Source organism: Eubalaena glacialis, chromosome 8, assembly GCF_028564815.1.
Source record: "Eubalaena glacialis isolate mEubGla1 chromosome 8, mEubGla1.1.hap2.+ XY, whole genome shotgun sequence".
NCBI lineage: Eukaryota > Metazoa > Chordata > Mammalia > Artiodactyla > Balaenidae > Eubalaena > Eubalaena glacialis.
The window spans coordinates 111536378-111559394 of NC_083723.1; the positions used below are offsets into that span (position 1 = coordinate 111536378).

The 23017-nt window shown below is 36.9% G+C and overlaps 1 protein-coding gene across 1 annotated transcript in view; it reads right to left on the minus strand.

Annotated features, from left to right (window-relative positions):
• MTPN (myotrophin) overlaps window positions 1-22318 on the minus strand; it is a 61878-nt gene extending 39560 nt beyond the window's left edge. Inside the window, exon 1 of the mRNA XM_061198771.1 lies at window positions 21969-22318. Within this exon, the coding sequence (XP_061054754.1) occupies window positions 21969-22040 (72 nt within the window). The 5' untranslated portion in view covers window positions 22041-22318. The remainder of the gene's footprint in view (window positions 1-21968) is intronic.
• Between the last annotated feature and the right edge of the window lie 699 nt (window positions 22319-23017).

The following is a 23017-nucleotide window of genomic DNA, read 5'->3' on the forward strand; positions in this document are numbered from 1 at the left end:
GTGGCAGGCACTGTTACAAGTACTTTTCAGGTATTAATTCACTTAATTATCACAAAAGCCTTAGGAAGCTAGTACTACTGTTCTTGTACAAGGAAACTAAGGCACAGAGAAGGTAACTCACACAAGTTCTGTATTGTTGAAATGCAAGATGACCATGCTATTGAGTCAGTAAAGCAAGTATGATCCTATTTATTTCAAAACTTAGAAAAATATGCTTATACATAATCATAAAATTTCAGAGAATATGTACAACAAATTTATTAGTAGTTACCTTTAGAGAAGAGGATTATGAGGATATTCATACTTTCTTATTTTAGTAGTATTACATTTTTTAAAAATGAGCATGCATTACTTTTATAATAGATTAAAGCAAGATAGATATTTTTGTTTTGAAAAACTAAAATCAAAGGCTACTGCTTAGCAAAATCTAGACCTAAACATTTTTTTGTTTCCGATGAAATTTAAGTTCTAGTAACTTTTTGGAAGAAAAAGAAGAAAATAAATTCTGACAGCTAAAAAAGGCAAAATGAAAGCAAGTTTAAACAAAGTGAATTCAAAGTCTAAAAAGCAGAAAATTTAAACTGATCAGTTATATCAATAAATGTGAATAGGTTTATCTATCAAAGATAAAGAATGAATCTTGGATTTTGTTAAATGACAACAAAAAGAAAAGCAAACAAAAAATCCAACTAGAAGCTGTTATTGAGCAACACACCTAAGAAACAAAGTAATATGAGAAAACGTGAAAAATATAAAAGAATGGGCAAAAATATATCAGGCACATATATCTAAAAAATTAAGAAGAGTAGTATTAATATATGACAGAGCAGAATTAAAGGCAAAGAAAAGTAAATGGGAAAAAGATGTTCATTTTACATTTTTAAAAATGTAGACGTTAGTGACGAATTTTTATCTGAAGAATATCAAGAAAACGACTGACAAAAATAGTGTTGTACACAACTCAACATTAAAAAAAAAAAAACAACAAAGAAAAACCCCAACCCAATTAAAAAAGGGGCAGAAGAACCGAATAGACATTTTTCCAAAGAGGAAATGCAGATGGCCAACAGGCACATGAAAAGATGCTAAACATCACTAATCATCAGGGAAATGCAAATCAAAACCACTACGGGATAGCACCTCACACCTGTCAGAATGGCTATCATCAAAAAGAATGTAAATAACAAATGTTGGTGAGGATGTGGAAAAAAGGGAACCCTCGTACACTGTTGGTGGGAATGTAAATTGGTGTAGCCACCATGGAAAACAGTATGGAGGTTTCTCAATAAAAACAGAACTACCATATGACCCAGCAATTCCACTCCTGGGTATATATCCAAAAAAAACCAAGTACACTAATTTGAAAAGACACATGTACCCCAATGTTCATAGCAGCACTATTTACAATAGCCAAGACATGTAAACCACCTAAATGTCCACTGACAGATGAATGGATAAAGAAGATGTGGCATGTATGTATATGTGTATACACACACACACACACACACACACACACAAAATAGAATACTACACAGCCATAAAAAAGACTGAAATTTTGCCATCTGCAGCATCATGGATAGACTTGCAGGGCATTATGCTAAGTAAAATAAGCCAGACAGAAAAAGACAAATACTCTATGATATCACTTATATGTGGAATCTAAAAAATACAACAAACTAGTGAATATAACAAAAGAGAAGCACACTCACAGACATAGAGAACAAACTAATGGTTACCAGTGGGAAGAGGGAAGGGGGGAGGGGCAATACAGGGGTAGGGAATTAAGAGGTACAAACTATTATGTATAAAATAAGCTACAAGGATAACTGTACAACATGGGGAATATAGCCAATATTTTATAATAACTATAAATAGAGTATAACCTTTAAAATTGTGACTCACTATATTGTACATCTGTAACTTATATAACATTGTACAGCAACTGTACTTCAAAAAAAAAGTCTATCAATCTCCTATAACCATTGCTGAGGAAAGAGGAAGAAAGAATCAACAAAATGAAGTATACATTAAAAAAACAGCACTGGAGTGAGGGACTATCATAATAATCTCAGTCTTTGGCAGGTAAGAATATAGCCGGGCTTGATTAATAATTAATGAGATTGAATTAATATATATCAAACTCTCGACTCTATGGAAACTACAATTCTATTTCCACTGAATATTAACAAAACTCATTTATAATAGACCGAAGAAAACCTCAATACATTTCCAAGTTTAGGAGCTTATAGAACCCATTCTCTAATCCCAATGCAATAAAACTAAAAATTAGTACCAAAAGCTTTAGCACAAACACAAAACAGAACAAAAAAACCAAGGGAACAAACAACAAAAATAACACACAAAACAACACACAAACACACACACACTACCAAACCAACACTTAATGTCCTAAATTACTGATGGAGTAAAGAGGAACTCCATACTAGAATTACAGACTATTTTGAAAATAAGATGAAAATGTTAATTATATTAAAGAATATTACTTATAGACAGAACCAAAACTGTGAAAAACCAAGTGAGCTTTTGTGAGATGGTTAGTTAAATTAAAAGTATGGATTTTTAAAGTCTGCCACAATTCTTTTCCTTCACATTAGATTTTGAAAACATTTATAATTCTGCTTAAGTCTTGAAACAACAACAAGAATTTTAAGTACACTAATTGTGATAACTTTTCATATTAGCTGAAAGGTAATGACAATCTTTACAAATTTAAAAGTCCATAAAAAAGTCTGTATAGAAACACCATTCAATCCATCTTGCTTCCTAAGAAAATTAACCTCAGAACATCTGACTTCAAAGATCTATCCTTCTGGGCTTCCCTGGTGGCGCAGTGGTTAAGAATCCGCCTGTCAATGCAGGGGACATAGGTTCGAGCCCTCGTCCGGGAAGATCCCACATGCCGTGGAGCAACTAAGCCCGTGTGCCACAACTACTGAGCCTGTGCTCTAGAGCCTGCGAGCCACAACTATTGAGTCCACGTGCCACAACTACTGAAGCCCGCACGCCTAAAGCCCGTGCTCCGCAACGAGAGAAGCCATCACAATGAGAAGCCCACGCACTGCAACCAAGAGTAGTCCCCGCTCCCGCAACTAGAAAAAGCCCACGCACAGCCACGAAGACACAGTGCAGCCAAAAATAAACAAATTAAATAAATTAATTAAAAAAAAAAAGATCTATCCTTCTAGTTTTGTAAAAATCAGTGTTAATAAGAGTTCATTCGAGTTCTTAATGCTTGAGAAACCCCCCAATATTTATATATATTTATAAATATATATATACGCATACATATATTATATATCCATCAATATTTCCTTTAGAATAATTGTTCCCAAACCTGACACTGTTCAAAATATATATATCCTTATAAAAATGAACATTCAGAACAGAAGCAAGAAAAGAATTAAGAACAATATACAGCAATTACAGCACTAACTGCAGAAAATCTCCAAGCTAATTAAAAAAAAAAAAAGTCTTAATATTTTGAATCAGTCTAGGAGTCAAAGTACTTGCTGAATTCATCTTTCATTTTAAACAAAACTGGCAAACTAATACCTGGCTTTGGTGGTCTTGTGTAGCAATTTGACTGTTTCCTCTTTTTTTTTTTTTTAAAATAAATTTATTTATTTATTTATTTATGGCTGTGTTGGGTCTTCGTTTCTGTGCGAGGGCTTTCTCCAGTTGCGGCAAGCGGGGGCCACTCTTCATCACGGTGCACGGGCCTCTCCCGTTGCAGAGCACAGGCTCCAGATGCGCAGGCACAGTATCTGTGGCTCACGGGCTTAGTTGCTCCGCGGCATGTGGGATCTTCCCAGACCAGGGCTCGAACCTGTGTCCCCTGCATTGGCAGGCGGATTCTTAACCACTGCGCCACCAGGGAAGCCCGACTGTTTCCTCTTGAATAACAAATTAGGGGAAAAAAATGAGCAACATTCTGTGCCAAAGGTAAGGAAGTCTTACAAGGACTTAAATTATTATTTAATTATGAAGCTTGAAATGCTGAACCACTTTTTTACATGATTAAGTCAAAGCGGCCTGGCATCTTTTTTATTTGATCTCCTCGTCCTTTGTCTTACTTACACCTTAGAAGTAGTTAAAAGTATCAGAGAACACAGAACCCCCCTAATGCACTGGGTGACAAGAGTTAAATCCTGTAAGGATGTTACTCCCCCCGCCCCTCCCTATTCAGACACCCTATCTGCCAGTTTGCTAATGTCAAGAAGGAGGTGAATTGGTTCACTCGGACTCTGCTAATGCCCTCTTTCCTATTCAGACTCTGGATGCTCTTCTTTTCCTGTCATTTAGACTCTAAATTTTACCAATGACTTTCACCTTGACCTGATACTCCTTAATCTGATCTTGATTTTGCCTTCTGGATAGAGAATAGCGGCAAGCTCTTTCTACATAAACTCCTCTTACCCTGGTATACACAGCTCTAGATCTTTCATAAGACCCTGAAGCTTTAAAGGGTTTTTCATTCACTAGTCATTTATTTAGTCATTCATTCATTCATTCAACAAATATTTATGAGCTCCCACTATGAGCTATACATTATTCTAAGTGGTAGAAATACAGAAGTGAACAAAAAAGGCAAAGTTCATCAGGTCAAGTATGGCCTGTAACCTGCTCAGCATGAGCTGGACTATGGTCACTGTGGTTCTAAAAGTTTCTCTTTTGACAACAGTTTGTGCTAAGTCAAACAAAAATTCAAACTCCATTCCTCCTCTCCCTCCTTAATTAAAAATAATAATAATACTCATGTTCCTGTAATGGAACAAGAGTGCTTTCTGGAATCTAACAGATCCAGAAATAAATTCTGGCTCTGCCATTTTACTAGCTTGGTTACCCTGGGCAAGTTACTTGAATTTCTTCAAGTCTCATTTACCTCATCTGCAAAAACAGTCTTTTATGGTCTTTTTTAAAACAAAATTCTCTGACAATTAAACAAAAAAATGTAGACCAAGCACTCAGTAAACAACCTCACATTAAACAGTGGCCATTGGGATATTGTGATTATTGTTATTTCATAGCACAGTGCAAAAATTAGGTCTCTAGTCATAGAAAACAAACTTACGGTTACCAAAGGGGAAGGGGGGTTAGGGATAAATTAGGAGTATGGGATTAACATATTCACACTACCATATATAAAATAAACAACAAGGATTTACTGTATAGCACAAGGAACTATATTCAATATCTTATAATAACCTATAATGGAAAAGAATTGAAAAAAAATTTATATATATATATAAAAAAAAGAATCACTTTGCTGTACACCTGAAGCTAAAACAACATTGTAAATCAACTATACTTCAATAAAAAAGAAAAAAAAATTAGGTCTCTGGTTTGCTTTATCCGTGTTCTAGGGATATTACTAGTCTAATTACTTATATGGTCCAGAGAGTAAATTTTCTTCTGGTAGGCTGCTGTTACTACTTCATTGCAAGCGCAGCTACTAGAAGTTTAAGGCAAACAAAGGGTAATAGGTTAGGTACACCAGTAAAGAAATTTCAAGGGGCTTTATGATAGGAAGTGTTCTATCTCTAACACCCACAATCCAAATACAGAGTAAATCAGGAAGAGTCTAGTTTACTTAGTATTCCTATTTTTTTAGATGTCTAACTCTTCCTTTCACTAGATTTCCCCTAGTTTTTCTCAATCGTTGCCTTCCCCACTCTCCTACATGGCTTTAATATGGAATAAAAACATATTTTTAATAGTTTCAGATTTCCTATCCTTAATAGCAACATTTTTAAAATGCATCTCAAAAGTGTAGTTTGGTGGCGATAGTTACTATAGATCCAGTACTTCTTATAGGCCTCTACTACACAGGATGAGGTTCATTTGAATAATAAACATTCAGATGGGATAGTGTTCTTTAAAATATTTCTAAATGAAATGGTTATCTGGCTCCTGCAGAGAACTACTATTTTAGGCTTTTCCTACTTTTTAAGGCTTTTCTTCAGGTGAAAAGAAACGAACAATTCTCTTCCTTTGATCTCTAAGATATGAACACGTTGCTGCAACTGAGCTCTAAGGCATAAGTACATACTCTACTGTCACAAGAAACCAGTGTCCTCAAAAGCTACTTAACAAAGAGTAGATTAAATTAGCATACATGTGACCATTTTGTAGTGCAGCATGTAAATTAATACTGGACACCTGACTGATTGTAGAATGCAGCAAAACTATTAAATTTAACAAATTCTATACAGTTGAGTCAATGTCCCCAATAATTCAGTTACAGCTAAGTATTACCTGTCCCTGCTTAGAATTCAGAAGACTGTAAGACTGGGGTGTTTAGTATTTTTATGATGACAGATCCTCTTGGGAACTGGATGAATGCTATGGACCTTCCTTTCCTACGACCCTCCCTCTGTCCTCCTCCCCCCGCTGCCACTCAAGGTTAAACGTCCTTACCTTAGGATATTACTTTGCCAAGAAAAATCATATATTACTGCATTGGTGACATTAGTGGGTAAAACCAGTACCAGAGTTATAAATACCAGTACCAGAGTTGCATATAATATTATATGAAACTTTACAATACAGAAAAAAGATAGATGGCACAACAGAAAGGTAGAAAGTCTGAGAAGAGTGTAAAATAAAATCAGCTTGCTCTTAGTCTACATAGTTTCTACAAAGTAAACAGTAAAGTTCTGTCACACCAAACGCATCGAACTCTCAATGTTATAAATATGAACTCATTTCAAAGTAACGAACAATGATACCCATAACAAATAATCATTTAATGAGCATCTGTTTAATAAATGTAATATATGAAGATACAGCTTCATAAAACACTTTAAAATGTTTTAAACAATAGTTTCTTATTACTAGTGAAAAATCCATACTAGGCTGATCCTGACCAAAATGATCACCTTCTAATATCCAACAGATCAGTCACCTCAGATATGTTCCCAAATGAGGGTTATTTTCACTGACAAAATTACTGTGAGTGATAGTAATTCTGACACACTTCAATGGTTGTGATGGCTGAGAATCTGGCCAAAAAAAAAAAAAATGTTTGCAGTAAAAAACAAACACAACACATATACCTTGTTTAAGGATGAGAACTACAAAATAAAATGAAGTCCTGTGTTTTTAACACCATTTTACAAATAATTATGTATCTCTGTCTCTGGGACTCTTAACCTAGGACTATTCAAGGTTCTGAAAGTATGTATTCAAATTATAGGTTCATTTTCATTAATTTACTTATTAGCAGCATCACACAGAACTAACAGAAAGCAAAGAAATAAAATGTGCACAAGAAAACATGTTAAGTACAAATGTGTAAGTCTTTATAAGTATTTTTAATCCATTAAAGTGTTAAGCATCTATCTTTCTTACTAACAAAAAAACCGTTTAAAGTGGAATCCTGCAATAATTAAGGTCCCAAATCTTATGGTATGTTACCATATATACATCTATATGGAACTTTCAAGTTGTTTTTTTTCTTTCAAAATGACTACTTCAGGCATTTAAATTAGTTTTATATAGTTGATTTACTTATTAAAAGCACACTTTTCTTCTTTGAAAGGTTTAAAAGCAATTAGACATTTTCTAATTGAAAATAGTGAAGTATTAAAATTTTTACTGGTGGTATAAAATTACAATTTTAACAAAATACATATTTCTATATGAAAACTACCAAAATTAAGAAAATCCATCCAAAACATTATAGCAGTATCTCAATGTGGAAAAAAGATTAGTATGATCAAAAAGTAGCTTCAATTTCAAGAAACTAATTCATGGCTCCATAATTAGAATAAATTCCTAAAAATATTATGTAGCCTGGGAAATCCCTTGTATTCTGTCCCAATGGTTTATATTCTTAAAGACTGTGTCTGTAAATAATCCCATGATAAGGAGAGAGAGGGAGAAAGGGAGGAAAGGAGGGGGCAAGAGAGAAGGGAAGAGAAAGAAAAATTCAGTCCCTAAAATTTCAGGCATGATCTCTGTAGAAATCTGCTGAGTGGGAAGGGGGTTATATATTTTCTTAAGATTGTTTTTTTGTCACCATCATACATGAATGACAACTTAAATATATTTCTTCATATCTTTTATTCCTGACATAACTACTTATTTCACTGTTTTCCAGTACCATCATAGAAAATAATCTAAAGGTAAGATGATTTTTTTTTAACCCCTTGGAAATTGTTATTTTGCCCAGAAGCTTATAGACTAAAAAAAAAAAATTTCATAGTTAATCATTTTAGCCAGCATGTATCTTGCTCTTCATTTGGGTTTATTAATTTTGAATAGAAGTGTAGGGACGATCTATTTCCAATCTGGGGTCTTTTTTCTGAAAACCTGTATTTCTATTTATCCGTTCAAACTTGTATGTTCTTCCCTATCTTCTGCTGGTTTGATCTCAGTGTTTTACCTACTGTAATACTTAATCTTCATTTTTTTTCCATCTAGTATTTCACATGTAGTTCTGAAACATTTCATTGCAAATGATGCGGAAAGAATACTCTTCTAGAACGAGTCAGATCAAATCCAATCCTTCCACTCATTAGTTGTAGGATTGCAGGCAAGTTACTTAATTTCCATTTCCCTAACTATAAAACGGAGATAAGGCCTACCTGGGTAGATGTGAGGATTAAATTTCATACATATCTGTATGTATATTTATTACGTGGGACCATACCTGGCATAGAGTACTCAGAGAAAGCATTCTGTTCTCATTATCTTCCATTTTGAATGTGATGTTCTATAGCGTTCACTCTCCTCTATATTGCAACCAAATATGACTTCTTGGCTCTTACAGCAGTCTATTCTTTTTATACAGTTGTATGTTTTCTTAACACGTTTGTATAGTTGCTTTCCAAGTTATGTCACGAATTAAATAGGGAAATAATTTATTGAGAACCCATACAACTATCTATCTTATTTGTTGTTTGTCCTGTACACCCTTTTATCTGAACCTACCAAAGAAAACTCATCCTCAGAAGACTTATTGAATACACTGGCCAGCACTGTAGGTCTCAAATGATATTTGATGAATGAACTGTGAATGAACCAGTGAGAACTGTGCTAACTAGCCTTCTCTTTCACTCCTAGAGTTGGAAATCAAGCCAGGTCACGCGACTGGCACTAGGGCCGGAAAGAGAAGAATTCTGGCACGTTTTTGGTGATGGATGACCTTTGATAGCTGAGAAGATTTTGTAAAATTCCCTTTCACAGTTTAAAGATCTAAATTAGTTTCTCTTTGCATGTTTAAAAGTAATGATTCTTAATTTTCAGAATAATTTTAGGCCTCTTGCCTAAAGGTTCAAATTTACTGTAGAAACACTATACTTTTAAAGAATTTCGTTCAGCCTCTCTTCTCTCTTCCCCCTATCTGTACATGGCTTTCCATGCCTTGCTTTTCCTTACAGTTCAATACCTTTAAACCATAAAGATCATATTTTTGGAAAGGCTGATCCTCAAAATAAGTTTTTTTTTAAATAAATTTATTTATTTGTTTTTGGCTGTGTTGGGTCTTCGTTTCTGTGCGAGGGCTTTCTCCAGTTGCGGCGAGGGGGGGCCACTCTTCATCGCGGTGCGTGGGCCTCTCACTGTCGCAGCCTCTCCCGTTGCGGAGCACAGGCTCCAGACGCGCAGGCTCAGTAGTTGTGGCTCACGGGCTTAGTTGCTCCGCGGCATGTGGGATCTTCCCAGACCAGGGCTCGAACCTGTGTCCCCTGCATTGGCAGGCAGATTCCCAACCACTGCGCCACCAGGGAAGCCCCCAAAATAAGTTTTATATTTGATCATATATTTTAATTATTTTAGATTTCAAAAACTCAAGGGGAAAGAAATGAAATTTAGTTTATCGGACAACCTGGTTTTTGTAACTTCAATGTTATGCAGGAGTGAGCAAACTATGACCAGTGGGGCCAAACCTCGTCTGCTGCCTATTTTTGTAAATCAAGTTTTACTGGAACACAGACATGCTCATTTGTTCACATATTATCTATGGCTGCTTTTAACAACAGCAGAGATGTTGTTAGATGTGATAGAGACTGTATGGCTTACAAAGTCCAAGCTGTAAGAGAGCCTTGATGTCTCTAAGCCTCCTCTTAGGAAAGGGTCTAAATAAAACAACACAAATAGCAAATATTTACTAAACAGTTACAATATCTTAGGCACTGCTTTGTTAAATTTTACATTAACTATCTCTTTTAAAAATTGGGTAAAATTTTTGCATAAAATTTATGGCTAAAACATGTGAATTGGGTACTATTGTAATCCCTATTTTCAGATGAGAAAGCTGAAGTTTTTTTTTTTTTTTTTAATTTATTTATTTTTGGCTGCATTGGGTCTTCATTGCTGTGCGCGGGCTTTCTCTAGTTGCGGCGAGCGGGGGCTCCTCTTCGTTGTGGTGCGCGGGCTTCTCATTGCGGTGGCTTCTCTTGTTGCGGAGCATGGGCTCTAGGCGCGCGGGCGTCAGTAGTTGTGGCACGCAGGCTCAGTAGCAGTGGCTCACGGGCTCAAGAGCACAGGCTCAGTAGTTGTGGCTCGCAGGCTCTAGAGCGCAGGCTCAGTAGCTGTGGCACACAGGCTTAGCTGCTCTGCGGCATGTGGGATCTTCCCAGACCAGGGATCAAACCCATGTCCCCTGCATTGGCAGGTGGATTCTTAACTACTGCATCCCCAGGGAAGTCCTCTTTTTTTTTTTTTTTAACAATTTAAGTTATATTGGGATTAAATGACAATTTAAGGCAATTATTAATATATATAGTAAATAAAACAGAAATACTTACATTGAAGACATTTATAGATTTTAGTATTTTCCTCAGTGAGTAACAGTATTTTCACATGTCTTTATTCAAAGCACTTTTCATATATGTAATCTTATTTTTTTTTAATTGAAGTATAAATGACCTACAACACTATGTTAGTTCCAGGTGCACATCATAGTGATTTGATATTTCTATACATTTCAAAATGATCACCATAATTGTTACCATCTGTCACCATACAAAGTTATTACAATATTATTAACTATATTCCCCACACTGTACATTTCATTCCTGTGACTCATTTATTTTGTAACTGGAAGTTTATAACTCTTAATGTCCTATTTCACTCACCCCTCCCATTCTCCTCCCCTCTGGCAACCACCTGTTTGTTCTCTGCATCTATGCATCCATTTCTGTTTTGTTATGTTTGTTCACTTATTTTGGTTTTTAGATTCCACATATACATGAAAATCATACAGTATTTGTCTTTCTCTGACTTATTTCACTTATAATATCCTTGATGCCCATCCATGTAGCAAATGACAAGATTTCATTCTCTTTTATGGCTGAGTAATATTCCACTGTATATACATATACCACATCTTTATCCATTCATCTACTGATGGACATTTAGGTTGCTTCCATATCTTGGCTACTGTAAATACTGCTGCAATGAAATTAAGAATTTAAAAATTCTTAACTGAAATTCTAAGATGATGGCCACGAGAGGTTACAAGTGGAAGTTTGTGTAATATTTATACAACTGCTATCACTATTACTGTATTTCACAACTATTACAGTAGTGTGGAAAAAGTGAACAGAGTAAGTTTGAAAGCTGAGCTATTTTTAAGTGAGGAAATGAAGGAATATCATTTACACTAAGAACATCTGTTTTAAAGAGAGGTATGTGGTAAAACAACTTTGAAAACAACAAAGCAAGGAAGGGTTAATTCCTAGAGATGTGGCTTCAACTCAATTTAACTAAACTATAGGTGGATAAGAGACAATGTGATAAAGATTGGGAATACAAAGATACCTTCCAAAAAATTCATAGCTCAACAGGGGACAGGCAGGTAAAAATTAATATGGGGTTCTTAATTGCAAGCAACAGAAACCAATTCATATTGATCAACAGAAATGTAATGCATTAAACAGGTATTAAAAGTAGCTCTCAGAATTGCTGGGAAGTTTGAAGAACCACACTCAGTAAATGGGCAGGAACTGAGCGAGAAGGCTTAAAGGCAAGAAATAAAAATCAAAATCTGTGACATGAACCACCTGGGTACAGAAGAGATGTCACGATGGGCACATCACTACTTCTCCTTTTGGAAACTGGATGCTTTATTGCTGCCACTACATCTTTTACTGTGCCCACACAGGTTCCAGATAAAAGCATCCAATTAGCCATGTTTGGGTTATGGGCCAATTTCCTAACGTTTGGGCACGAGAAAGCAATTTATTTGTCCTTTTTTGCTTTTGTGTAGTGGGAGCCAGGGCTTGCACTTCACCAAGATTCATACTATATAGCAGGGAACTCCTCAAACACAGGAAGGGGCTTCAAAGGCTGGGAAGCCCCACCCCCAAGAAAACACCCCCCCCCCACAAACACTATCTTTTTTTTTTTTTTTAAAGGAACTTCAGGTGGGAACGGCAGATTTTTTTTTTCTTTTTTAAAATATTTATTTATTTATTTATTTATTTATTTATGGCTGTGTTGGGTCTTCGTTTCTGCGCGAGGGCTTTCCCCAGTTGCGGCAAGTGGGGGCCACTCTTCATCGCGGTGCGCAGGCCTCTCATTATCGCGGCCTCTCTTGTTGCGGAGCACAGGCTCCAGAGGCGCAGGCTCAGTAACTGTGGCTCACGGGCCTAGTCGCTCCATGGCATGTGGGATCTTCCCAGACCAGGGCCCGAACCCCTGTCCCCTGCACTGGCAGGCAGACTCCCAACCACTGCGCCACCAGGGAAGCCCTACAAACACTGTATCTTAAATCAAGATTTGCAGAAATATTTTGAGGGGGAGTCTCTGTGTGCTCAAATACCTATTCAAATACTTAAATAATAACAAGTGATATACTCCTATACATTCACCTTTGTTTTTTTAACCAGTCATTAAGAGAAAACTCTTTTTGAACATTCAAAACTTAAAGACATATTTCACAGAGTAAGATTTGAGTTTCTTAAGCCACTCAGTTTTTCAAACTCAAGTTCAGGGACTTGTCAGTCAAGTCAGGAGCCCATAACTCTCAAGTTTAAGAAACTCTACACTAAAACATAATATAATAACAAAGCTCTATATTAGATACCATGTTGGCACAAACGAAGGATTAACTACAGTCACGGAATGCTATGCAGAACAAAAACTTTAAAATAACCAGAAATTTACCAAGCAAATGGGGTGGGGCAAAAAAAGAATACTCCAATAGAGGTAACAGCTAGTATAAAGCACTTCATTAGAAAACACTGTAGTGTAGTGAAAAAGGCACCTGTTCAGGTCAGGAAACGTGAATTAAACTCCTAATCCTAATTAGCAGTATAATCTGGGTCAAGCCCTTTAACATCTAATTTTTCCTCATCTACAAAATAAGGGAGGTGGACTAGATGATCTTTAAGTAGTTTTGCTTCTAAACAAATTTCTGGTTATTATTATTAATCACAATGGTTAACATTTATTGGCACTCACCATATGGCAGGGAAAACAGTACACAGTTTACATATATTAAGTAGGTATCATTATCCCCATTTTCCCCCATTGAGGAAACTCAAGTTCTGAGCAGTTAACTAACTCATTCAAAGTGATCCAGTTAGTAAGAGAGCCAGAGGTGGAGGATTTAATTGCAAAGCCAGTATGTTCAATCATAGTTAAACCAATAACAAAATTCCAAATTCCCTAAGGACAAGGAATTTGCTACTATGGCTTTTATTATGCTATGGGTAATATGTTTATTATCTACCTTTTTCTGGTATCTAAATTTTTCAGAGGGCCAAGAATTTAGACCCAAGTATCAAAATATTCATTACTTTATATGGTCAAATAGAAATCTTTCCAAAATATACCATACACGTCTCTGTTTAAATAAGAGAAAAGTAGATCAAATTTTTACTTTTCTTGAAGCTCAAGGTTACATTTACACATATTAATTATTGTACGGGTCTGTGGAACTTTAAGGTAATGTGACTCTTTTCTCTTCATTTTCTTGGGTCAGCTTATGTTTTTGTTTCTTCTCTCACTGCTTTCATTAATCACAGGTCCTCTACACCCTTATAATGGTTTCTGGACTAAAACAAGTTGCAAAAAAATTACTTTCAGCCATATTTCTCATTACAAGGTGGCTTTTGATGTAGTACCATAAAGTAATTCTTAATTATCAATTCAGCTGTGATTTGATGACCTAAGCACAACTTTACTGTTTCAAATACTTTGACAGAGAATATTGCCGTACTGTACCATATCCTCCTATCTTAAGATACTTCATAAAGAATTAAAATCTAAAGCATGTCTTCACATGCTGCCAGCGAGCCAGAAAAAAAAAAAAGTTTAATGTTTATGAAGTCATATGGGTTAAATGTGAGGTAGGTTCCAACAATGCTCATTGTTTCCCTGAAATGATAGAAAAAAGGAAAAATCCTTATAGGAACCCTCCTGCAAAAATTCTAAAGAGAATATAAGAGAGAAAGTGGCTCTATCCCATACTAAAACATATTATGAAACTACCATTAAAACAGTTTAGTATGGATAGAAAAAGAGCAAGAAATCCAAACACATACTGGAATTTTCTTTATGATAAATAGTTCAGATTAGTAGGTAAAGAGGAATTACAATAAATGTAGAAACTGTTAAAAAAAAAAACACAAACTATAGTCCTATTTCATGCCTTACTTCAAAATAAGTAACAGAAGGATCAAATGCCTAAAATGCAAAAAAATGAAAAACAGAAGTTTTGGAAGATAGACCAAATTTATTCACAATCTGATAGAGGAGAAGAAACAGGTCTCTTTAAATAGGACACAAAATCCAAGTCACAAAAGGGGGAAAAAGGGATATATTTAATCACATAAAAAGTAAAGACTGTTGTAAAACAACAACCAAAAAAATGAAGCCAAGAGACAAACTGGAAAAAATATTTGCAAAACATATGATAAAAAAACTAACTTCCTGGACTTCCCCGGTGGCGCAGTGGTTAAGAATCCGCCTGCCAATGCAGTGGACACAGATTTGAGCTCTGGTCCGGGAAGATCCCACATGCTGCGGAGCAACTAAGCCTGTGCGCCACAACTACTGAGCCTGCGCTCTAGAGCCCGCGAACCACAACTACTGAGCCTACATGCCGCAACTACTGAAGCCCGCGCGCCTAGAGCCCGTGCTCCACAGCAAGAGAACCCACCGCAATGAGAAGCATGCACACCGCAATGAAGAGTAGCCCCCGCTTCCCTTAACTAGAGAAAGCCCACACGCAGCAACGAAGACCCAACACAGCCATAAATAAATAAACAAACAAACCCAAAAAACTAACTTCCTTAATTTATAAAGGGCTCATACAAATCAATAAAAAACAGACCAATTACCTACTAGAAAAATGAATAAAAGATATAAACAAGAAATCTGAGGAAATGAATACAAATGCTAATAAAGTTCTGATGTTTGATTCCCTCATTAAAGAAATGCAAATCACCTATTCAAATGGCAAAAATGCAATGTCGTTAGGGAATGATCAGTCTCAAGTGCTACTGATGTGTGTCTAAGTTCATAAAATTCATCAGAAGCGTCATCCAGATATAGCCTGAGAAGCTGTCAAGGATATGTACAAAGGTAATCATGATAACATATGCTGGAAAAAGATGTTTATCATGGAGCATTAGTTAAATAAATTATGGTATATCCATAAAATGGAGGTATGCACCATTTAAAAAGGCGGGGGGGGGGGATGAATAAATTTCAATGTAGAATCTAAAATAAACTATTAAGGAATTAAAAAAAGCAAAGTGCAGAAGTGTGTATAGAATTTTTTTTAAGTGGGGAAATGGATGAGTAAGCGGGTTTTCCAATGTTTCTCTGGAATTGATTATGTGAACCTGTTAAGAATGGCTAACTTTGTTCACAGGGACTGGGGCAGAGAGCCACAGGTCTTGCATTTTCTAATCTGTTCCCGAGTTAATGTCACTTTTTAAAGTTAATAGGAATTATCTACAGAGTAGAATTGTGGGCCAATTTTTGCCTTTTTTTATACATTTCTGTCTTAAAAATACCTAATAAAATCTGTATTTTAAATTAAAAAAACCACCTGGGTAGGGATAATGGGCAATGGGACACTTTGTTGCACTTTATTCTACCAATACAGCTTTATCTCTTAAATAATTAGCATATATCATTTTAAAATTTAAATCAGCTTTAATTTATTACACTTTAAATTGTTTGCCCTAGTTTGATAATGTTTAAAATCTCAAAGCAAAACACTACATATGGACATCTGAGCGAAAACTTGTCTTCCAATGTTAAAAAGATCTTGCATTATTTTAAATTCAAAGAAAAAGACTAATAGCAAAGTATCTATACTAAACTTTCTGTATCTACTGAGGGCACCTTTTTATAGAAGCTGACCTACTGGCTTTCTGACTGGGTCACAAGCCCTGCTGCAGAAAGGGCATAACACAGTGACAAATTTTTATAAGAAAGAAACTGATAATTTAAAAAAGAAGCAAACAAACCAAAAGAAACAACAAAAAAGGAAACTGCATAAAACTGATACATGCAAGATCGTGTGAATCAGGACCTCTTTTCAATTGCCTATTTTATTAGGAAAGTGAAAAGTGATCCCAATAAGTCATGCAATTTCTAAATATTAGAGTTGATACTTTTCTCTCAGGTTCAAGAGAGCATTTTCTCTCACAAGGTGAACAATTGTTGCTTTTCAAATGTACCAGAGTGTCAAAGGCAGGTGTAATTAGATTGGGGGCTGGAGAGGGAAAGGAAACCACAGAGAAAGGGAAGTTAGAGGCCTGATGTATAGTATTTCACAGCAAGTGAAACAGAAGCACATGTAAACAGAGTATATATATCAGACCTACTGGAGAGTCTAAGGTACTACTTATCAATATAACTCACAAGCATTCACCTCTAAGAGAGTTGGATCCTCAAAACTAATCACAAAGCTCACCTCTAAGTAGTCTCAATGGATAATTACCATCCTGCTGTGATTATTTTTAATACTTAAATACTCAATAATACAGTACTCCCTGAGTTATCTAGCATTATTGAGAAATGAAAGTCAATGGTATGCTGACATAAATAGCAAGGAGCTTTGAAGTCAGAGAGACCAAGTTCAAATCTCAGCTTCATTACTCAAGAGCTTTATGACCTTGGGCAAGTTATTTAATCTTTGCCTCTGTTTCTTCATCTCTAAAATCGGGTTAACAATATTAACTATGTTCATGGGTTGATGTGATAAATAAATGAAATTACACCTGTACATGGCATCACAATACTCAAATATATAAAGTTTTAAGAACATACCTTTTGAAAAAAGTGCGGTTTGTTTAATTTAAACCATTCTGAATAGAAGTCTCAATACTTCAGTTAACTTTTGTTTCTTCTTAAGGCAAACAGACACAATTTAACTTTTCCTGTACTGTACAGGATCATAATTATTAATACAAATTATAAGATTACGCATGACTACACATACAAAAAATTTCCACAAGCTTTCAATCAATCAATCAATCAGTTCTTTTACAGACACTTTGAGAAAGACAGCACCTGACAAGACTTAAAGTTTATAGAGATGTTTCCATGCTAATTATTTCCAAATGTAACAATTTTACAATTAAACAGTTAAAAATTTTAAAAACTGTAGCCCTTTTACTATGTCCTTATTCACAGAGATAACTTGTGCTTGCCTCTTGCAAGCCCTATTCTCATTTTCTTAATGTGTTCATACTAAGCAACTGTGAGCTAAGAAGCCAGATAACCATTTCAAGGCAGACTGATCTGGTGAAAAATATATGGGCTGTAGATTCATACAGCTCTGGGTTTAAATCCCAGTTGTGCTACTTATTTTGTGACCTTGTTAAATTACTTAACTTCTCTAAGCTTCAATTTCCTCATCTTTAAAATGGGAATACTATTACCTATATTGAAAGGCTGTGGTAAAAGGCAAATGAAAATTTACGTAAAAATCTTACAGAGTGCTTTCCAGTACCTGGCAATATAAGTCATCCTGTCAATGGTAATTATTATTATGTAACTAATGCAAGATGTTGAAACTATAGTGAAGTTAAGAATAAAAAGAATTTCTTACTTGGAACATATGCTTTTAATGTGTGAAATTCCTTGGCACTATACTGGAGATACAAAGATGAAAAAGGATATAGTATCTATCCTCCAGAGGCTCACAGCCTTTAATTAAAGACAGACACATAAACAAAATCAGCAATTTGATAAGTGAAACAGTAAAAGAAGCAACACTCCATTTGAAGTCAAAATGCTTCTCTGGAAGAGTTGATATTTAAGCTAAGAGGAAAAATAGCTCACCAGGTTGGGAGTTAGGGACTGAGGTGAGCTGACTTGGTCAAGGAGGATGAAAGAGCACATGTGAAGATACACAAGAAACAGCCTAGCAGGGTCTGGAGCAGAGAGCCTGTAGAGAGAGTTTAAAAAGGCAAGCATAAGCCAGATTTTCATGATTTAGTACGCCAAACCAAGGAGGAGTAGGCCCTTTTTAAAATAAATAATGGGGAATCACAAAAGTATAAGGGCAGTGAAGAAGGTTGGCTGAAAAAGATAAGATGCTCAGATTCGTATTAGAGAGAGATCCCTCCAGCTGAGATGTTCAAGTTGACCAGGAGAGAGGGGGAAACTACAGTCAAGGAAAATACAGTCCAGTCGGTTAAGCAGCAGCAACTAATCTAAAGTCGTGATGATAAGAATGCAGAGTAATGAATGGATGAGAGAGACTAAGAAAGGGAGTCTTGATAACACTCAGAAATTTGGGAAAATTCCCCAATTTCTAGTTTGGGCAAATGATTGGGTCATGATGTCATTAGTCAAAATGGGGACAAGAGAAATAGAAACAATTTCTGAGAAGAAAATGTGAGCTCAATTTGGAATTTATCTGAATGGCGCTATCCATTAGGCAGTCTAGAGCTCAAGTGAGGGCCGAATTAACTCCAATGGAAGAAATTCACATAAAGGCAGAAATGGAAGGCAAAAATACGGCACCAAGAGGAATCATACAGATTGAAAATGGGTGAATATCTACTATTACTGCTCATGAATATCTTACTTTGCGACTTTCTCTTGTTTTCCAATTGGACAAACTGCTTACGTAAGTGAGATGTTACTTTTACTTTGCATGCTACTTTAAAAGCATGAACGCTTTTCCACATAGGTCTGCTGAATATAGACATTTGAGTTTTCTGAGCATTGTGTCCAACTTCTTCACTATTATGCCAGGCTTAGCAAAGTGCTGGCGGCCTGAAAGGTGCCCAAGAAAAATGGATGAATTAAGTAAATATGGTCTTTTGGTTAGTCAAGAAACCAATTTGTTTCAGATATTGTTTTAATGACACAGATGAATATTTAATATGGAGTAATCTAAGTTTTTCTTTATATGCTGCTTTTTCCATTTAGGAACATACAATTTTCAATGGTTTTGGAACTCAACTTATTTTTCAGAATTCAAGAAGTTACCCCAAACCAACAATTTATGCCTATCCATACTCCAGATTTCTGTAGAGAAGTCAGAAGCAGATAGAAAAATACAATTATTGCTTTTTAAAATATTAATTTTAAAAAAGGGAAATACTAAAATGCTTCACCCACAGGTCCATTCTTAAATGTTAGCAATGTGAGAGATATTCACAGGAGTACTCAGAAGAGTATTTTAAAGATTCTCACCCCTTAGAAGGAAAACTAGACAAGTCCAAATGTTTCTTTACGTACTTTCTTTGTACACACTCAGATAAATGCACATTACATAAACTTAGAGAATAATAATATGTGCATAAATTGGTGGATGAAAAAGGTAAATCAGTGAATAAGCAGGGAAGATAGAGTCTGAGCAGAAGAAACCATGTTATGAGGGCTTGAAATGTGAAAAGGCAAAATAAGGGAGCTCAGTCAGAAAAAAATGGAGTGCTAGTTTTTGGTTGTTTTGTTTTTTATTATTTTTCATTAACAAAGCAAAAGATATTTGAAGAGACTCAAGTTACCCAATAAAAACTAAGAAAGGAAAAAGCTCAATGGTCTGTTCATAGAATTACTTTAGAGTCAAACCTTTTTGGATAAACTAGTTCTTAACACTTTCTTCTACTTTGCTTTGACTGTCTCTCCTTCCCTCTCATGCACATCTTTTTTGTTAATGAGAGTAAGCAGTATGGTAGTAATAGGGAAAAAATCAAAATCAAACTGAAAAGAATGGCCTAATTTAAAAACTAACTGAAAATAAATTAATCCATTGGTATTGGCACATATTTTTACAAAAATGTTTTTGTGTGATTGAAAACTATGCATAATCTGCCTGGATGTGGACCTTGGGAATGTCCTGCTAGAAATCTTGATATCATAAATTTTCACAATTACAGTTTAGATTGTGAGAGACTGCATGGAGCAGCTAAGGAGTCTAAGTTTGGGAGTCAGCAGTTTCGTTCTGCCTTCGTTTGTTCTCTCTATAACTTTGGATTTTTTTTTTTTTCTCTTAAGTACCCTGCATCTCAGTAATCTTATCTGTAAAATGGGACTAATAAAAGGACTTACTTTACAAGACTCACAGGATGATACTAAATAATATAACAGGAAGACACTACATAAACTGTTATTTTTGTAGCTGCAAGCTCAGTACTTAAGAACTTTTCATATCTCAAGAATATCAAATAACCCAGGTTCCACAATTAACAGAAAAACAAAAGCCCACTCACTTCCAGAGTACTTCAGTGTCCCACCACTGGAACCATACCATGGATTGAAGTGTTACAAGTAATTTCCTTCCTTTAATCTTAAGGGAAACATCCAGAAAGTCCGATTTCAGACTATGCGAAAAGTCTAAATTGTAATGGTACTAAACAGAGTAAAAACTATCAGTAGTTTGCCTTGCACAATCCTGTAAGTTTTAAGAAACTCTGCTTCTAGTTACTTGTTTCTAACAGAACTCTGAAGCAAAAACCAGCAACATACCAGTGGTCATAGCCTCTGAAGAACTAAAATCTGGATTGGCTTCATAAAGCTATACTTTTTAGAAGCAAGATGTGCTCCATGCTTAGGTAATAAAGTCATACTTTTGTTTTGGAAGATTTCTTTTTAGATCATCACCATATTAAAATCACATGTAAGTTCTCTCCTAATTACACAATGCACAATTTCAGGGTCCAAAGGCAGGCCAGCTTGGAATTTTAAGTTTACCACTTGATCACAACGTGGATTCACACCTGGGTTTAGGTTTGAGATTAGCTTTCTTCATCATGATTTTACCCTCCAGAGTACTGTGACTAAACTGCCTTACTATTTATCACACATGTAAGCATTTCTGATGGAATCAAGGAGAAAGACAGAGTAACCAAAGTTCACACGCTTGTTTGAAAACTGCTCAGATACCTTAAAGACGCCCAGATGCTAAATGACAACCTTACCACTGGAAGCAAAGAAGTTATTTGTTTTAGCGGGGGAGAGGGAAAAGGCCACACCCAAAGTTAAGACTTCACAGTGAAGTGATACCAAGTTTCAGAATTTTAACTATTGCTATTTTCGGTACTCTTTTTCACGGTCAATGAATACTTTAAATTCATAACAGGCCCAAAGTTAAAGAAAACGTTCCTCTGATCCTAATCACTTGTTACTTCATTCAGTAGTGGACAGGTCCAAGATGGAGAATTACCTCGTCCAGAAAAAGATTTAAGTGTAACTCTGGCGTAGAAGAGGGCCGAACTCAAGTCATCAGGGCTCATAAGTGACTCTAAAAGAGCGGGTCACCACTCTCCCCTCCCCCAAGAGGTCGGGAAGGCAAGAGCCTGACTGTGTCACCACGGCAGTTACCTGACACAGAACGCGACCGCGTTGCGTGGACCCATCTTTCAGTTTGGACGCTCCTTGCCTCCCGGCTCTCTCGGTGCCGCCTCCAACCGGGAGGTCTCCCCCACCTCCGCCCCCGCCAGCCCAGCTCCCAGCAGCTTCCTCAGCCTCTCCTCCATCCCACCTCCGTGCTCTCGCCGACTCCACTCATCCCCACGTACCTTGGCCACATAGTCTTTCACCTCATCCAGGTCTCCGTTTTTCAGGGCCCACATGAACTCCTTGTCGCACATCACTGCAGCGGGGCGGGCCGGCTAGCCGGGCAGAAAACGAGGAGGCGGTGGCAGCAGCAAGCGGATACCGCCGGGCGAGCGGGAGACAGGGCCGCGCGGAGCCGGAGCGAAGAGAAGGCGGGGTGGGCTGGCAGGCGAGCGAGGCAGTTGGCCGCGGCGACCGTTGGGGCGGGAGTAAGAAAGTTTTCTGCGGCCACCGGGCCCAGCAGAGCAGGTTCCGCCTGGCCGAAAACAAGCTGGAGCGCTTGCACTTCCGGTTCACTCCCAGCTAGGGCCCTCCCCCAACTTCCTCTTCCTCTTCCCCTCGGCGGAACGCCCGGCTCGGGACCCCGCCCCGAAGGCCCGCGGCCGAGCGCCGCGCGTGCGCAGGCGCAGTGGCTGGGACGGCTGGCGAAGATTGCTGGGGGAGGAGTGGGCGGGTCTGGGAGGCCAAACAAGGGGTCGGAGGTCAGGAAGGGCAGAAACCGTGTGGCGGAAGATTTAGGGTATTCCAGAGGGGATCAGGACGTTTCTGCGCCCCATAAACGGGAAAAACTTAAAAAAAACCCCACAACCTTGGAGGGCATGTTGCTCACCTTCGTAGTGTTCAGTAGGAATGTTTGATTTGAATTCCTTGCCTTCTCTTTTCTTTCCCTCCTTCCCTCCTTTTCTTTCTCCTTCCCTCGCTTCCTTGCTCCTTCCCTTCCTTCCTGTACTGTCAAGCATCCTTTAGGCTCCTACGGCATGTTAGACTCTGCTAGGCACAGAGGCTATAGTAAAAGAGATGGCATAAACTAATTCTTGTCCTCAAGGAACGCTTCCATACTCATGACAACAATGTGAATTCAGTGTGCCAACACTACGTGTTATGTTCTGTGGAGGGAAAAACTCTACTCATCTCCCCGACCAGCAAATGATGTCCAGAGACTAGGAATTCAGTTTGATGCCATAGGGCAGAGCAAACTTAACTGACCGGTACAATTTGTGTTTTTAAAATT